General features: G+C 42.8%; 1 protein-coding gene across 1 annotated transcript in view; it reads left to right on the forward strand.

Annotated features, from left to right (window-relative positions):
- The first annotated feature begins 3,069 nt into the window (after window positions 1-3,069).
- The window catches only part of foxo3b (forkhead box O3b), a 76,761-nt gene continuing 65,253 nt past the window's right edge, over window positions 3,070-14,577 (forward strand). The window contains exon 1 of the mRNA XM_073055882.1: window positions 3,070-4,499. Coding sequence (XP_072911983.1) covers window positions 3,906-4,499 — 594 coding nt within the window. The 5' untranslated portion in view covers window positions 3,070-3,905. The remainder of the gene's footprint in view (window positions 4,500-14,577) is intronic.

The raw sequence follows: 14,577 nt of genomic DNA on the forward strand, positions 1-14,577 counted from the left end.
AAATTATTTTGGTCACTGTTTCCTAGGGGCCACTTACAACATGATTTATAACATGAGTTATCCATTTCTTGTAGAACTAGTGGACTGCACAAATGGATCGTAAAGAGATTCAAAGGTGCAAGGGGACTTTGGATTCCTGCTTTAGGACTCCCTCCTGGTTAACCTGAAGACCAAGTCAGTAATAAAGAAGTCAAATGCAATCTTAGTATTCATTTTGATGGGATTAGAATAAGAAAGCGAGAATGCACTATTGAGACTTTAAAGGGCATTTGGTCAGACTGCATTTGGAATATAGTGTGCAATTTGCAGCCCCATAGCTAAGGAAGGATATGCCGGCCTCAGGAGAGGGTCCAGAGGAGGTTCATAACAATAAACCCAAGAATGAAATGCTGCTTAAAGTTATGAGGAACATTTGATGTCTCTGGGTCTGTACTCTATGGAGCTCATAAGGAAGAGGAAGGATCTCATTTGAAACCTACCTAAAGGCCTGTATAGAGTGGACGTGGAGAGGATGTTTCCAGTAGTACAATCATCTAGGGTCTGTGGGCACAGACTCAGAATAGAAGGATTTCCCTCTACAACTGAGATAGGGAGGAGTTTCTTCAGCCAGAAGGTGGTGAATCTGTGGAACTCATTGCGACAGATGGCTTTGGAGGCCAAGTAATTGGATGTATTTAAGGCAGAGATTGATAGGATCTTGATTGTAAGAGGGTTAATTATTTATCTATTGAGATACCGTGCAATACAGGCCCTTCCAGCCCTATGAGCCATGCCACCCAGTGCCCCTGATTTAACCCTAGCCTAATCACAGGGCAACTTACCAACTGGTACATCTTTTGATCGTGGGAGGAAACCAGAGCACCCAGAGGAAACCCAAGCACACATGGGAAGGAATGTACAAACTCCTTACAGACAGTGGCGGAAATTGAACTTGGGTCACCGGTACTGTAAAGCATTATGCTAACCACTACATTACTGTGTCCTCTCCCACCCACCCCCTCCCACCAATTGTTCTGGGAGAAAGTGGCAAAATAGGGTTTAAAAACAATTAGCCATGATTGAATGGCAGAGAAGACTTTATGTGCCAAATAACCTAATTCTGTTCCCACATCTGAACTCATTACCTTAATGCTCTTAAAGAACCATCCAGAAAAATTCCATTCCATCTTGTTGAATGACAGGTCTGACTAAAGGGGCTGAAGGGTCTACTATTGGAATTAAGAAACGTTTTACCAACAATGGTTATATTGCAAATAGGCCAGGCAGGTGAGTTGGCATTTCAAGTTGATGAAAATTCATCACTATTTGGAGAAAATCTAGGCATCCAACTCTTTGAAGATGTTTAATTACATGACTTGATTATAAAGTAATAAAGCACGAGCTTTGAAGTATAACTTGAAGGCATGTCAGATTAGAATTCAAATACGTTGCCTCAAATGATTATTTTTATTCTTAATTAAATCATATCTTAAACTATTTTACAGAGTAAACTGCCGACGTTTCAGGCTGAGACCCTTCATTGGGACTGGGAAAAAATGATGAGTTCAGAGTGTGTGTGTGTGTGTGTGTGTGTGTGTGTGTGTGTGTGTGTGTGTGTGTGTGTGTGTGTGTGTGTGTGTGTGTGTGTGTGTGTGTGTGTGTGTGTGTGTGTGTGTGTGTGTGTGTGTGTCTTGGATTTCTAGCATCTGCGGATTCTCTCGTGTTTTAAACTATTTATTGGTTTGTTGGACACATTCTCTTTATCAATGAGCTCCCATGCTCATGTAGGATGTAAAATTCACACTGCTTGTGAGACAACTGTTGATCAAAAGGCAAACTTCGTATTGCTGTCCTGTGTTTCTATCGAATTTGGCGCACTGAAACCTGTTAGAAAACGCAGAGCCTTTGAATTCATCCCCTAGCTGGAAGAGACACGATAATACTATACTATCGCATCGTAGCATAACCCGTTGTTTTAAAAAAAAATAACACTTTTTAAAATGTGTTTTGCTAACCATTGTAGCTTGACATTTAATTTGCTTTCAATCTAATTAATTCGAACTTGTTTCTTTCTTTGTTTGCAGAGTCAGGCTTCTCGAGAGACATTGCAATGTAGGTCAAATTACATAGCAACGCATGTGCAGTGTATAATCTGTTCATATGCCATCGTGCTTTTCTTTGACAATCAATTCTAATGGATCATAATGGCTTACAGATTTAACGGTAAATACTTCTATACAGTGGCTCAGTGTAAGTTAAATCCTCTCCTCGTCTCCATAAAAGTTAAGACAGCATGTTGATAATTAAAATGTTCAAGCGAAATACAAACAGGCACATGGTGCACATAATGTTCTTCAAGAGGATTAAAACAGATGGTTGAGTATGCGGATAGCTGGGCTCACCAGGGGAATTGCAGCTATAGTAATATACTGGGGGAGGGGTAGGGCGAGATGAATCCACCACCCTTATACTTTGTGGAGATGTAAAATTATAAGAACCCTTGTCAAAACGTAAATCAATTCCATTCGGGTTTGTAAATATTTAGGCAATATTTCCCCAATAATTTTAATGGACGTTAATTTTTCTCATTACACGTTTCTGTTGAAAATATGGTTTTTATTCGCTGCGTTACGTCGCTCCTTGTGCATGGAGCACGCCTGACAAGTCCACGCACATGTTATATTGACACACTGAAAATAATGCAGCATGGCTGCAGCAAGCCCGCTCTGACAGCACAAGACAGAGTCTTAACCTCCTACTTAGACCGACGCCAAACATACAACTACTATATGACTAAAAGCGAGGTTAATGCAGTAAACCGCACCACGTCCCCTCCTTCCCCACGTGCTTTTGACGGGATTTAATGCACGGTCCATGTTTTTGTTATTATTGTGCATCCCTTCCCCCCCCCCCCCCCCAAAACTCGGGATGTCGTCGACTTGCCAACTAGCCGACCAATCAGCGCCAGGGTGACACTCTGAGTGACATTCTCACTCTTCCAATAGGAGCCGGCGGCAGTTCGAATCACGCGCTCCAGCGAAGAGGGTGACGCAATGTATTCCAACCCGTCAACCTAACCTGGTAGTGCAGCCCTTGGTGACGCAGGCGATCGGCGGTCTTCCACTTGGCCAATGAAGTGGGCGGGTAAGGCTGCTGCCTTCCCGACCGGGGAAGAGTGCGAGCAGCGTAGACCAATGGGCGCCGGAGGGGGGCGGGGCGAGGGCGATAGTAAAGCTGGGTTACGCTGCTCTGGCGTCTGTAACTTTGTACCGTCGGGAGACGCGGGGAGGGATAGGTAGAGAGGGAGTGAGAGGGAATATGAGTGTGACTCTGGCTCGCCAGTTTCCTTGTCAGAGTGGGAGGACAAGCGACAGCGAAGCGACGGCAGTGGCAGCGAACGTGGAGCTCCGCACGAGCCAGCCGGTGACCACCGAGTGACCGTGCGCGTGCCCCCGGGGGGGCGAGGGCTCGAGGCCAGCAGTCGGTGCGCGAGCGGGCGGGAGGGAGATCGACCCGGAGAAACCTTTAAAACCCCTGCACGGAATTATTAACCCCTTCCGCATCTCTCTGTCTCTGAGAGAAAGCATCTCGGCAGAAGCGGGGCGGTGGGTGCGCGGGAAGCTCCGGGCAGAGGACAGGAGGGTAGAGGCGAGTTCGTGTGACGCGGGGAGGGTGGCGGTGACACGGACTCACGAGTTAGCGACCGTGTCAAGATGGCAGCGGCAGTCTGCTGAGTGCACTCGCCGAGCCCTCTCCCTCACTCCAGTTTGAACCCGGTTGCCCGGAGCGCTGCGGCGAGCGCCCGCCGTGCGGCAGAGTACGGCGTCCCGCGGCGCGTTGAGCCCCTGGCACCCGCTCCTGGATCCCCTACCACCTCATCTTCAGTCTCGCCCCACCGCCGCCAACCTTCCCCCCGAGCGCAAACCATGGCCGAGGGGGTCGCTCCCGCCCCGCTGGACATAGACCCCGACTTCGAGCCGCAGACTCGTCCCCGCTCCTGCACCTGGCCTTTACCCCGACCCGACTTGCCCGGCTCTTCGTCTGCCTCGGGCAAGAATGATTCCGGGCCCGAAGCGGCGGAGATGATACCCGAGGAAGAGGAGGACATCGACGAGCTGGGCAGCACTGAGTGCGGCTTGCCAGCCGTCCCGGGCTCAGGTCCGGGACCGGGCGGCGGAGAGCTGGAGCCGCAAGGGGTAGACGGTCTGAAGCAGCCGGTTGGGACGAGCGGACCGCAGGGATCTTGCTCTCCGCCGCCGTCCTCAATTGCAGTCAGCGGCTCCGGCAGCGCCTTCATGGTGGCGGGGACGGCTGTCGGTAGTACGGCCGGGCCGCAGCATCGCAAAGCCTCGTCCCGTAGGAACGCCTGGGGCAACATGTCGTACGCGGATCTGATCACGAAAGCCATCCAGAGTTCGGCGGACAAGAGGCTGACGCTATCCCAGATCTACGACTGGATGGTCCGCTGCGTGCCCTACTTCAAGGATAAAGGCGACAGCAACAGCTCGGCTGGCTGGAAGGTACAACCGCATGTGATCTGTCATTGTTTTTAATAATCCAGTCTTTGCACTTCACCGTCGAATTACTGTTTTCACAAACCTTGCAAGGCACCTGCTGGTTGCAGTTACAAGATTCGACTTGCTGGTTTCCCATGGCTTTTGGAAAAGGCCGCGAATGAGTTTTTCAGCCCAGCTGAGATAACTTGATCGGGAACACCCACGAGTGGCGGGGTAAACCTATGATAGGCGATGGGGAGGTGCTGCCGTTTTCCCATTCGTTCCTTAGCCTAACGGAAATAGTTAAGTTAAGAATATGTAACTAAATTGTGTTTGAGTACAGTAGTTAAGCAAGTTAGCGCTTTTCACCTCCCATGTATTTTACAGCCAGTGAACTAAGAGTCGTTGTAGTTAATAGAAAAACTACTGCCTATTGGAATAGAGCTGTATGCCATTAACGGCAAAGGGACTGATATTGGTTGAAGGCACGGCAGGCACAGTTCAGAAAAGGTCTTATCCCGTGATGCTGCTGTATTCGCTGGCCAGGCCAGATAAAGTCTGAATTTAACATCTAAAAGTTCTACCATTGGCACCGGGCCATTAATCTGACTTGTGCTGACGTTGGGATTTGCCTTCAAGCCAAAAATTGTAGGTTCAGTGCAATTTTGTGGACAGAACTTTTTTTTTGCAAAAGATGGGTTGAAATGTGGTAGTGCTAGAACTAATCAGTCCATGTCATTGAACATTAATGTTCTGTACAGCTATGGTGGTAGAAGGCCAATTATGTTAACACAATGCATGGTATTTGTGTGGCAATGAAGTGTGAGTCAGGAGCTTGGTGGCGAGGGCAGTTTTATAATTATTTCAGGTCTTGTCCATTTATTCATTTACTTATTTTGTTTAGGGTTTTCTTCTAAATTGAAGAAAACAAAGCACCTTTTTGAATTATGGGTACATATTCTGCACCTTAAGAAAACTTGAAGGCCTTCCAGCTGAGTTCTGATTGGTTGCAAAAGTGAAATGACTATATCTCTTTTCACCCATACCTGACTTGCTGAGTTTTCCCTACATTTCCTGGTTAGTTTTATCTTTCTAGCATGTGCAGGTAGTGTCATCTGTTGGAGGAACTTGAGCAACAGCTGATGAGTGTGGTCTACTTGCTAGTCTGTTTCATAGTACCTTTCAGGAGTTGGTTATCCTGCAGTTCAGGTGTTTGCAGGCAAAGAGGGAACAGGTGATGCTAGATAGATTTAAAGCAGCATACACACAAAGTGCTGGAGGAACTCAGCAGGCCAGGCAGCATCTATGGAAAAAAGTAAACAATTGACGTTTCGGGCTGAGACCCTTCATCAGGACTGAATACTCTTTTCCATAGATGCTGCCTGGTCTCCTGAGTTCCTTCAGCATTTTTTGTGTTTATTACAGTGCTTTGATTTACAGCATCTGGAGATTTTATCTTGTTTATAAGGCGGCACATTGCCATTTCAGACCCTGAATGCAGCTTGAGTGTTCAATTCTACTACTCATGAAAATACAATGGTCTTGGCTCCGACTGTAAGTTTGGTGTCACTGATGTGATTCCAGGATGCCATTTTGTATGGGTTAAGGATATGTGAGCAACTACATGGTATTTAGGAGAGGAAGGTTGGAGTGCTAGGACCAGTTTGGAGAAAGGTGGGATCTGTAAAAGATCTGCGTGTCAGTAGGACTTGGCCTCGATAGGATTGCTAGTGCTAGGAGAGTGGCAAAAGGACGAGAGGTTGTGTCCATTCCAAAAGTGGAAGTTCTGGAATGGCATTCATCAGTACTGTAACCATTTGTAAATTCTAAATTAGTGAAGGCAAGCAAAGGAAACAAATGTTAGAAAAAGGAATATTCTTAAATTCCTTGTATACTTAGCAGTATAGGATTACTTAAAAGGGTTTAATGAATGAGGTGGATAAGCCACACAGTATTAACTATTCTGGAAATGTGGATTTGCGGGTGGGTCAAGTTACATTAACTTTCCTGAATTTTGCTCTCAGATGAGGGATTTTGTAATAAAGTGATTCTATTGGCTTAAGAAACAATCTGTTATGAGGTGGGTTGACTTCACAAAACAATGATCAAATGCAGCTATTTGGTTTGAACTAAATATAAAGAACAGCCTCACTTTATGATCCCAATAGTCTGAGGGAGATGTGAAGTGCAAAACCAGTGGGACAGCAATTGACTGCGTAAGTTAACTCCCCACGTAAAGTGTATAGGTAGTACAGAATTCTTAAATTGCTTGCAAGAGATGTTTTACCCAATGTTTTTGTAAAACCAAGCCTCCACTAATTTAAATTCCTCCACTAATCTGGAATTTATTTTGACTACTATATTCAAAAATTCTGGAATTCCAAACATCTGGTTTGTTAATGTTCTGGGAGATGCTGGCCTATGTATGACTCCTGACTGTTCAAGAAGTTGACTCTTAAGTTCCACTTGTATCGTTACCACAATGTTCAAACAGAATTGAGCGTTTTACTAAGATGGTCCATTTCATCTTTTTGTGGATCAGTCCAAGGCATCATGAGTTTGATGGGCTGAATGGCTGCCTTTCATAGCATAAGGAAATATTTAAAATACTAGGGATGGGCAACAAATGTTGCCTTGTCATCAAAATAGTGTGTACTTGGACAAGGAGGTAACTAAGGCAGAGGATGTCATTGAACATAACAATGGGGAAATGGCTACATCACTAAACCCACATGAAACGTAACGTCCCATAGGCTCTGACTTCCAGATATTCTGACGAGAGGCTCAGTCTTTGACTACAGTAGTGATGCTGGAGGACTGGGGAGCTGGTGACATGGTGTTTAAAAATTGAGGTTAGTAGCACTGATCCAGCTAGTTAGGCATTTAGTGGAATCTGTAAGGAATAATAATTCCTTTAGTGTGGGCAAAAAACTACTCCTTGCATCAGATTCTTCTAGTATGGAAGATTTTTTTTTGAAGGGAAAGGTGCATATGAGTGACTTCATTGGATGTTTTTACATAAACTTGGCTAATGGTGGTGGTGGATGTAGCCTGGATGAAATTTAGCAAGACTGAACAAATAAGGTTCTATCAGACGCATTGCTCAGTGCATTAAAGTATTATAACCTACATATAGGAGGCATGATACGAAAAATGACCAGTTGGTTGATAAGTAAGAAATACATGGTATTAGAATTATGTATACATATATAGATAAGTACAGCTTTGATTTTACAAAGCTTAGCTTTATCCTCACACATACTTCGAAACATACATTGAGAATGTATGAACTCCTTAAAGGAATGTTGAGAATTGAAAATGGTGCTCACTGGGTGCTGTAATAGTATTACGTTAACCACTATGCTACTCTACATCTCAATGTCCTCAATTTGCATTTTGTTCACTGTACTTGAATTGTAGTAAAGGAGAGTTCAAGAACTTTATGACTTTAGTAATGCATGTCTGATACTGATACTATTGTTTTCACTGGTGTGGCACTATTTGGTGCATGTTCAAAGCATGTACAGTACAAGTTTTATGCTGGTTTAGGTGGTTGCAGTCTAGCATTGACTCTTTGGTAATATCAATTAAACAAAAGCATCATTGCAGTTGTAGTTCTAGCATGAGACTCTGTATTTGTAATTGGTGAAATTAAGACTGTTAGGGTTTGAAGAAGTTAGAAGTGTGAAATTTTAGATTTCCCTCCGACATTCTGACTAAAGTAATCTCTGCACATCTCAGATCTAAAAGGACGTCCTTCAATCCTGAAGTCGTGCCCTCTTGTCCTAGAATCCCTTACCATGAGGAAATAACTTTGCTGTGTCTAATCTGTTCAGGCCTTTTAACATTCGGAATGTTTCTGAGGTTTCCCTCCCACCCCACCATTCTGAACTCCAGGGAATACAGTCCAAGAGCTGCCAGATGTTCTTCATTCAGTAACACTTGCATTCCTGGAATCATTTTTGTAATTCTGCTCTGAAATCTCTCCGATGTCAGTATATCCTTTCTACAATAAGGAGCCCAAAACTGTGCACAATACTCCCAAGTGTGGTCTCATGAGTGCCTTCTAATGCCTCAACATCACATCCCTTCTCTTATATTCTATACCTCTAGAAATGAATGCCAACATTGCATTTGCCTTCTTCACAACCAACTCAACCTGGAGGTTAACCTTTAGGATATCTTGCACAAGGATTCCCAAGTGCCTTTGCATCTCTGCATTTTGAATTCTCTCCCCATTTAAATAATAGTCCCCTTTTTTTTTCTTCCACCAAAGGCATTGGGCATACACTCTCCAACATTGTATTTCATTTGCCACTTCTTTGGCCATTCCTCTAAGCTATCCAAGTCTCTCTGCAGACTTTGTTTCCTCAACACTACCCGCCCATCCACCTATCTTTGTATCATCGACCAATTTAGCCACGAATCACTAATACCATAGTCCAGATCATTGATATACATAATAAAAAGCAGTGGTCCCAACACTGACCCCTTCAAAACTCCACTGGTAATTGGCAGCCAGCCAGAATAGGATCCCTTTATTCCCAATCTCTTGTTTTCTGCCAATCAGCCAATGCTCCATATGCTAGTATTTTCTCTGTAATTCCATGGGCTCTTGCTAAGCAGCCTCGTGTGGCACCTTGTCAGAGGTCTTCTGAAAATCTGAGTACACCACATCTACTACATCTCCTTTTGTCTACCTTGCTTGTAATTTCCTCAAAGAATTGCAGTAGGTTTGTCAGGGAGGATTTTCCTTTCTTGTTTGGCCTAACTTGTCATGTGCTTCCAGGTACTCCGTAATCTCATCCCTAACAATTGATTCGAGCAACTTCCCAACCATGATGTCAGGCTAACAGGTCTATAAGTTTCCTTTCTGCTCCCTCCCATCCTTCTTGAATAGTGGAGTAACATTTGCAATTTTCCAGTCATCTGGTGCAATGCCAGAATATATCGATTCTTAAAAGATCATTGTCAATGCCTCCACAATCACTCCAACTACTTCCTTCAGAACCTGAGGGTGCATTCCATCAGGTCCAGGAGATTTATTCACCCTCAGACCATTAAGCTTCCTGAGCACTTTAGTCGTAATTTTCAATGTACAAACTTCACTTCTCTGACACTCTTGAATGTCTGGTATACTGCAGTTGTTTTCCACTGTGAAGACTGATGCAAAATATGCATTCAGTTCCTCTGCCATCTCTGCATCCCTCAATACAATATCTCCAGTGTCATTTTGAATTGGTCCTATATCTACCCTTGACTCTCTTTTCCCCTTTATATACTTTTTGTTTTAAAAAAAGCTTTCAGTATCTTCTTTGGTATTAGTCGCCATCTCCCTCTCATAACTCATCTTTTCCTTCTGAATGACTTTCTTAGTTTCCTTCAAGTTTTTAAAAGCTCCCCAATCCTCTATCTTCCCACTAGTTCTGGCTTCCTTGTATACCTTCTATTTTTGCTTTTACTTTGGCATTGACTTCACTTGTCAGCCACAGTAGTTTCCTTCTTCCCTTTGAAAATTTCTTATTTGGAATATATGGCTTGCACTTTCCAAATTTTTTTTTTGCAGAAACTCCTGCCATTGCTGCTTTATCTTTGAATTTAAGTATTCATTTTGTCATATTTGGGAGTGACAATGAAGAAACACCAAACACGAAATACATAGATTCTTAAGAGTTAATTTCCTTTTAACACCTTGTTCTGTGATTTGGGTTTTTGTTTGGAAGATTTTTTTGAACGAAGTGTTTGGCTATTGCTGGTTTACCTAATACTAGTATCTAATCTGTGAAATAGTTTTGTCTTGGTAGTAATAAACAAGAATACCAGTGAATTTCACAAATTTTAATTAAACATTGGTTTCATAATGTGGGAATTGCAGGTCTTGGTGCCTGCAGCATGATGTCCACGATCATTGTCATTTGACCATAAAGCACTTGAACTCCTGCTCAAATTCATTTACTACCCTGAGCTATAACTTACCCCTTATCACTGTCCCTAAACTAACCCGTAACTCCTCTTTTTTCCAAGACCATCCTTATGAACCTTAAAAACAATTAAGTCTAAGCCATGATGTTGGACATTGCACCTAAATGCCATCTTGACTAGATGATTGACATGCTGGTTTATTTTATGTGCCCTGATTACTTCCGTGGCTCTCGGGTGCTCACTATTGATTGTGTTTTGCATAACTTTAGAGATGGGAGTTAATTGCAGATGGACATGTGTTGAACGATCTTCTCCAAGTACCACCAGAGGAATGAGGAGATGAACTTCTGTAATGGATAATTAATATAATAGATGTTTAGTTAGTGTGGACATGTACAGAGGAAATCTTCCTGTTTGTTGTCACTGTTGCCAACATAACTGCCCAAGTTTCATTCTCTCTAAACAGACCTAGCAATCTTTTCTGTGTTAAGTTGACAATGTTTGGCAAATCCTGGAAGTGATACAGATGTTATTAGGAAAATTAAAGAGACTATTTGTTGCAAATGTACTTGTGTTCATCCACCTGTGAAATAAGTTTTCACTTGCCCTTCCTGCCAGTCGGGTTGAAGCTGAGGCAGGCTGCTCTATTTCCTGCTTAAATGCTTTTAGCTTGTGAACTTGAGCCTTGAGGGCTCAACCTTTCTTTGCAAGGTCTGATGCACATGATCTGTTGAAGGCCACATGTTTAGTGCCAACAGGTGTTGAGGTACCAAAGGGAATAGTTGGAAAAGTAAGAGTTCTGAGCAGAGTTTTGTATTCAGATTTTGTTGTTTTTTTTTCTTCAGACTATGTATTCTTACTTCAGCTACTGACTTGCTATAAGTTCAATGTTATGCAAATCAACAGGCAAGGTATTTGCCATCCTTTAGGGTGGTATACATGCAATAGTAATTGTGCAACTTTGCTAATGGCATGCATGTTAGAAAGCTCTTTTAAACTTTTACATTGGTCTATTTGAGGTCTAGGATTGTTTTGCCACGGAAGATGGTGGAAGCACATTCAACATTGTTCAGAAGCACGCTGAGTAAGTTTTTGAAAGGAAACAAATTTTAGGGCAATGGAGAGACATTGGGAGAGAGAAGTAGCTTGACTGCAACTAGAGCCAATAAAAGGATTGACCTATGCTGAAATTGGTCCTATGACTGTAAACTTCAGTATTACTTCTGGCTGTTTCTTCACCGATATCTGTACTTGTTTCCATCTGAATGTTTAAAAACCTTGAAAGAATGCTGAAAGTGACCAAGTGGACTGACTGAAATTAAATATTGAGTAAACTATTTAATATAACTATTATAGTTATTTAGCAACTTGAATATTTTTTCCCATTCAAGGAGATGGTATCACTGACAACAGTCTATCCCTTCCTGTTGAGTTGAATTCATTCTTGAATGCTTTGAACAAAGGGAATTAGAACCAGCCGTGATGGCCTGTGTGCATATGAGCTTGCAGTCATTCTTGCAGATGTCTGAATCTTCTGGAAAGTGAACCCGCAGAAAACATCAGTCTTGATGCTCTCACTAGCTGTGTCCTTGGATCATGCAGAGCTCTTTGTGGGGGTATTTGTAGACGTTTTCAGTCTCTCCCTGCTTTAATCTGATGTTCCAAGCTGCTGTAAGGACAACACTATCATCCTGATACCTTGTTTTTGTTAGGGAATGTGCCCTGATGAGTCTAGTGGCTCTGACATACACCCATGAGTGCTTCAAGAACCTGGTCATGTCACTCCAACTCCAGCCTCCCACACAACTTCAACCCACTACAGTTTGCTTATCACTGAAGCAGATGCACAGTGGATACCATTTTTCTGGCCCTTCATTCAACTCGGGAGCATCTGGATGGACAGTTTGTTTATGTTAGGCTATTGTTTATTGACTGCAGCTCTGCCTTCAAAACTGTAATTTCGAATAAGCTCAACTCAACACCCAAACTTGGAACTAAAGACTTTCCTCTGTAGCTAGATCCTTCCTGAGCAGCAGAGCATAGTGAAGCACGATCAGTAAGGATAGACAGCAATGCTGCCACTAAAACCCAGGGAGAGGGAGAGCACAAGTTCCTATTTTCATCAACAGTGTTGAGATCATGAGAGTTGAGAGCTTCAGTTTCCTAGAGTGAACATCATCAATTGGCTGTCTTGGTCAAACTATGTCGACAGTACGGCTAAGTAAACTCACCAATGCCTCTACTTGGGAGCCTAAAGAAAGTTAGTATGCCAATTTTCTATTGATGCACCACTAGAAAGCATCCTATCTGAATGCAGCTTGACTTGGTCTAGCTGCTGCTCTGTCTGTGACTACAGGAGACTGAGGTTGTGGACAATGCACAGCACGAAAACCAGCCTCCCCTCCATGGATTCTTTCTACATTTCACATTACCTCAGTGAAGTAGGCAACATAATCAGACCCCACCCACTCTGGACATTCTCTCTTTTTCCTCCCCACTTCCAACGGACAGAAGATATGAAAGAACATCCCCCAGGCTCAAGAACAGCTCACCTGCTGTTACAATGACTAAACATTCCCAGAGTATAATGAAATTGACTCCTATATTCTGTTATTGTTTTCTCTTGTGTTATCTCATGCTCTTTAATAAAATGATCTGTATTGATGACATAAACAGTTCCTTGATATGTGACAGTAAACCAATTTACCATTTTAAATGTGACTTAATACATTGTTTGATCCATGACACTTTATAGTTAACAATCCTGACTTTTTTTAAAAATAAGCCACCCATAAGACATAGGAACAGAATTAGGCTATTCCATCATGACTGATTTACGCACCTTCTCAACCCCATTTTCCTGCCTATTCTTCATGACCTTCGATCAAAAGCCAATCAACCTCCATTTCAAATACACCAGATGACTTGGCCCCTATAGCCATCTGTAACGAATTCCACAGAGTCATCACCCTCTGGCTAAAGAAATTCCTCCTCATTTCTGTTCTAAAGGAATGTCCTTCTATTCTGATGCCACCATGATCAGAAACGTCCTTTCTATGCCTAGTCCATCTAAGCCATTTACATTCAATAGGTTTCAAAACTCCAGTGAGTATAGGCTCAGAGTCATAAAACACTCCTCTTGCATTAACCCTTTCATTCCTGGGATCCTTTTCATAAATCTCTGGACTCTCTCCAATGCCAGCACATCCTTTCTTAGATAAGAAGCCAAAGACTGCTCAATACTCACAAGTACAGTCTGAGCAATGCAATGCGTTATAAAGCTTCATTATTATGTCTTTTATATCCTAGTCTTGCAATGAATTCTAGAATTTCATTTGCCTTCCTTATCGCTGACTCAACCTGCAAGTTGACCTTTAGGGAATCTTGCATAAGAACTCCAAGTCCCTTGCACTTCTGATTTCTGAATTTGCTTCCTATTTAGAAAGTAGTTTATGCCTTTATTCCTTCTAGGGTGCATGATCATACACTTCTCTAACTATAATTCCATCTGCCACTTTTGCCCATTCTCTTGATCAGAGTCAAGTTTAGTATTACTGGCATATGTTGAGAAATTGGTTGTTTTGTGGCAGCAGTACATTGCAATATATTATAATAAACTATAAATTACAATAAGAAATCTATCTTAAAGTTAATCAAGTGCAAAAAGAGCAAAAAAAAGTATGATACAAGGGTTCATTGTCCATTCAGAAAACTGATGGTGGGGAAGAATCACTTCCAAAATCATTGAGTGTCTTCGATCTCCTCTACTTGCACCCTGATGTAGCAGTAAGAGGGTATGTGATAGGAGTCCTTAATGATGGATGCTGCCTTTTTGAGGCATTGCCTTTTGAAAATGCTCTAAATGCTAGGGAGGCTAGTGCCCATGATGGAGCTGACTGTGTTTGCACCTTTCTGCAGCTTTTATTTGATCCTGTGCAGTCACCCCTCCAAATTGGATGGTGATGCAACCAGTTCTAATACTGTCTGTAGTATATCTGTAGAAATTTGGTGTCATACCAAGTCTATTCAAACACTAAAGGATTTTGACTCCACCCCTTGTACTCCCTTAGCAGAGCTTGTAACTAGCTCCAGCCATGTTGGTTCCAGTGTGGACTGCCCAGTCATTTCTCCAGCCATACATGAGCTGTTGATACTCCATTTCCACTGTTCACTTATCCAT

Source organism: Hemitrygon akajei, chromosome 9 (assembly GCF_048418815.1).
Source record: "Hemitrygon akajei chromosome 9, sHemAka1.3, whole genome shotgun sequence".
Lineage (NCBI taxonomy): Eukaryota > Metazoa > Chordata > Chondrichthyes > Myliobatiformes > Dasyatidae > Hemitrygon > Hemitrygon akajei.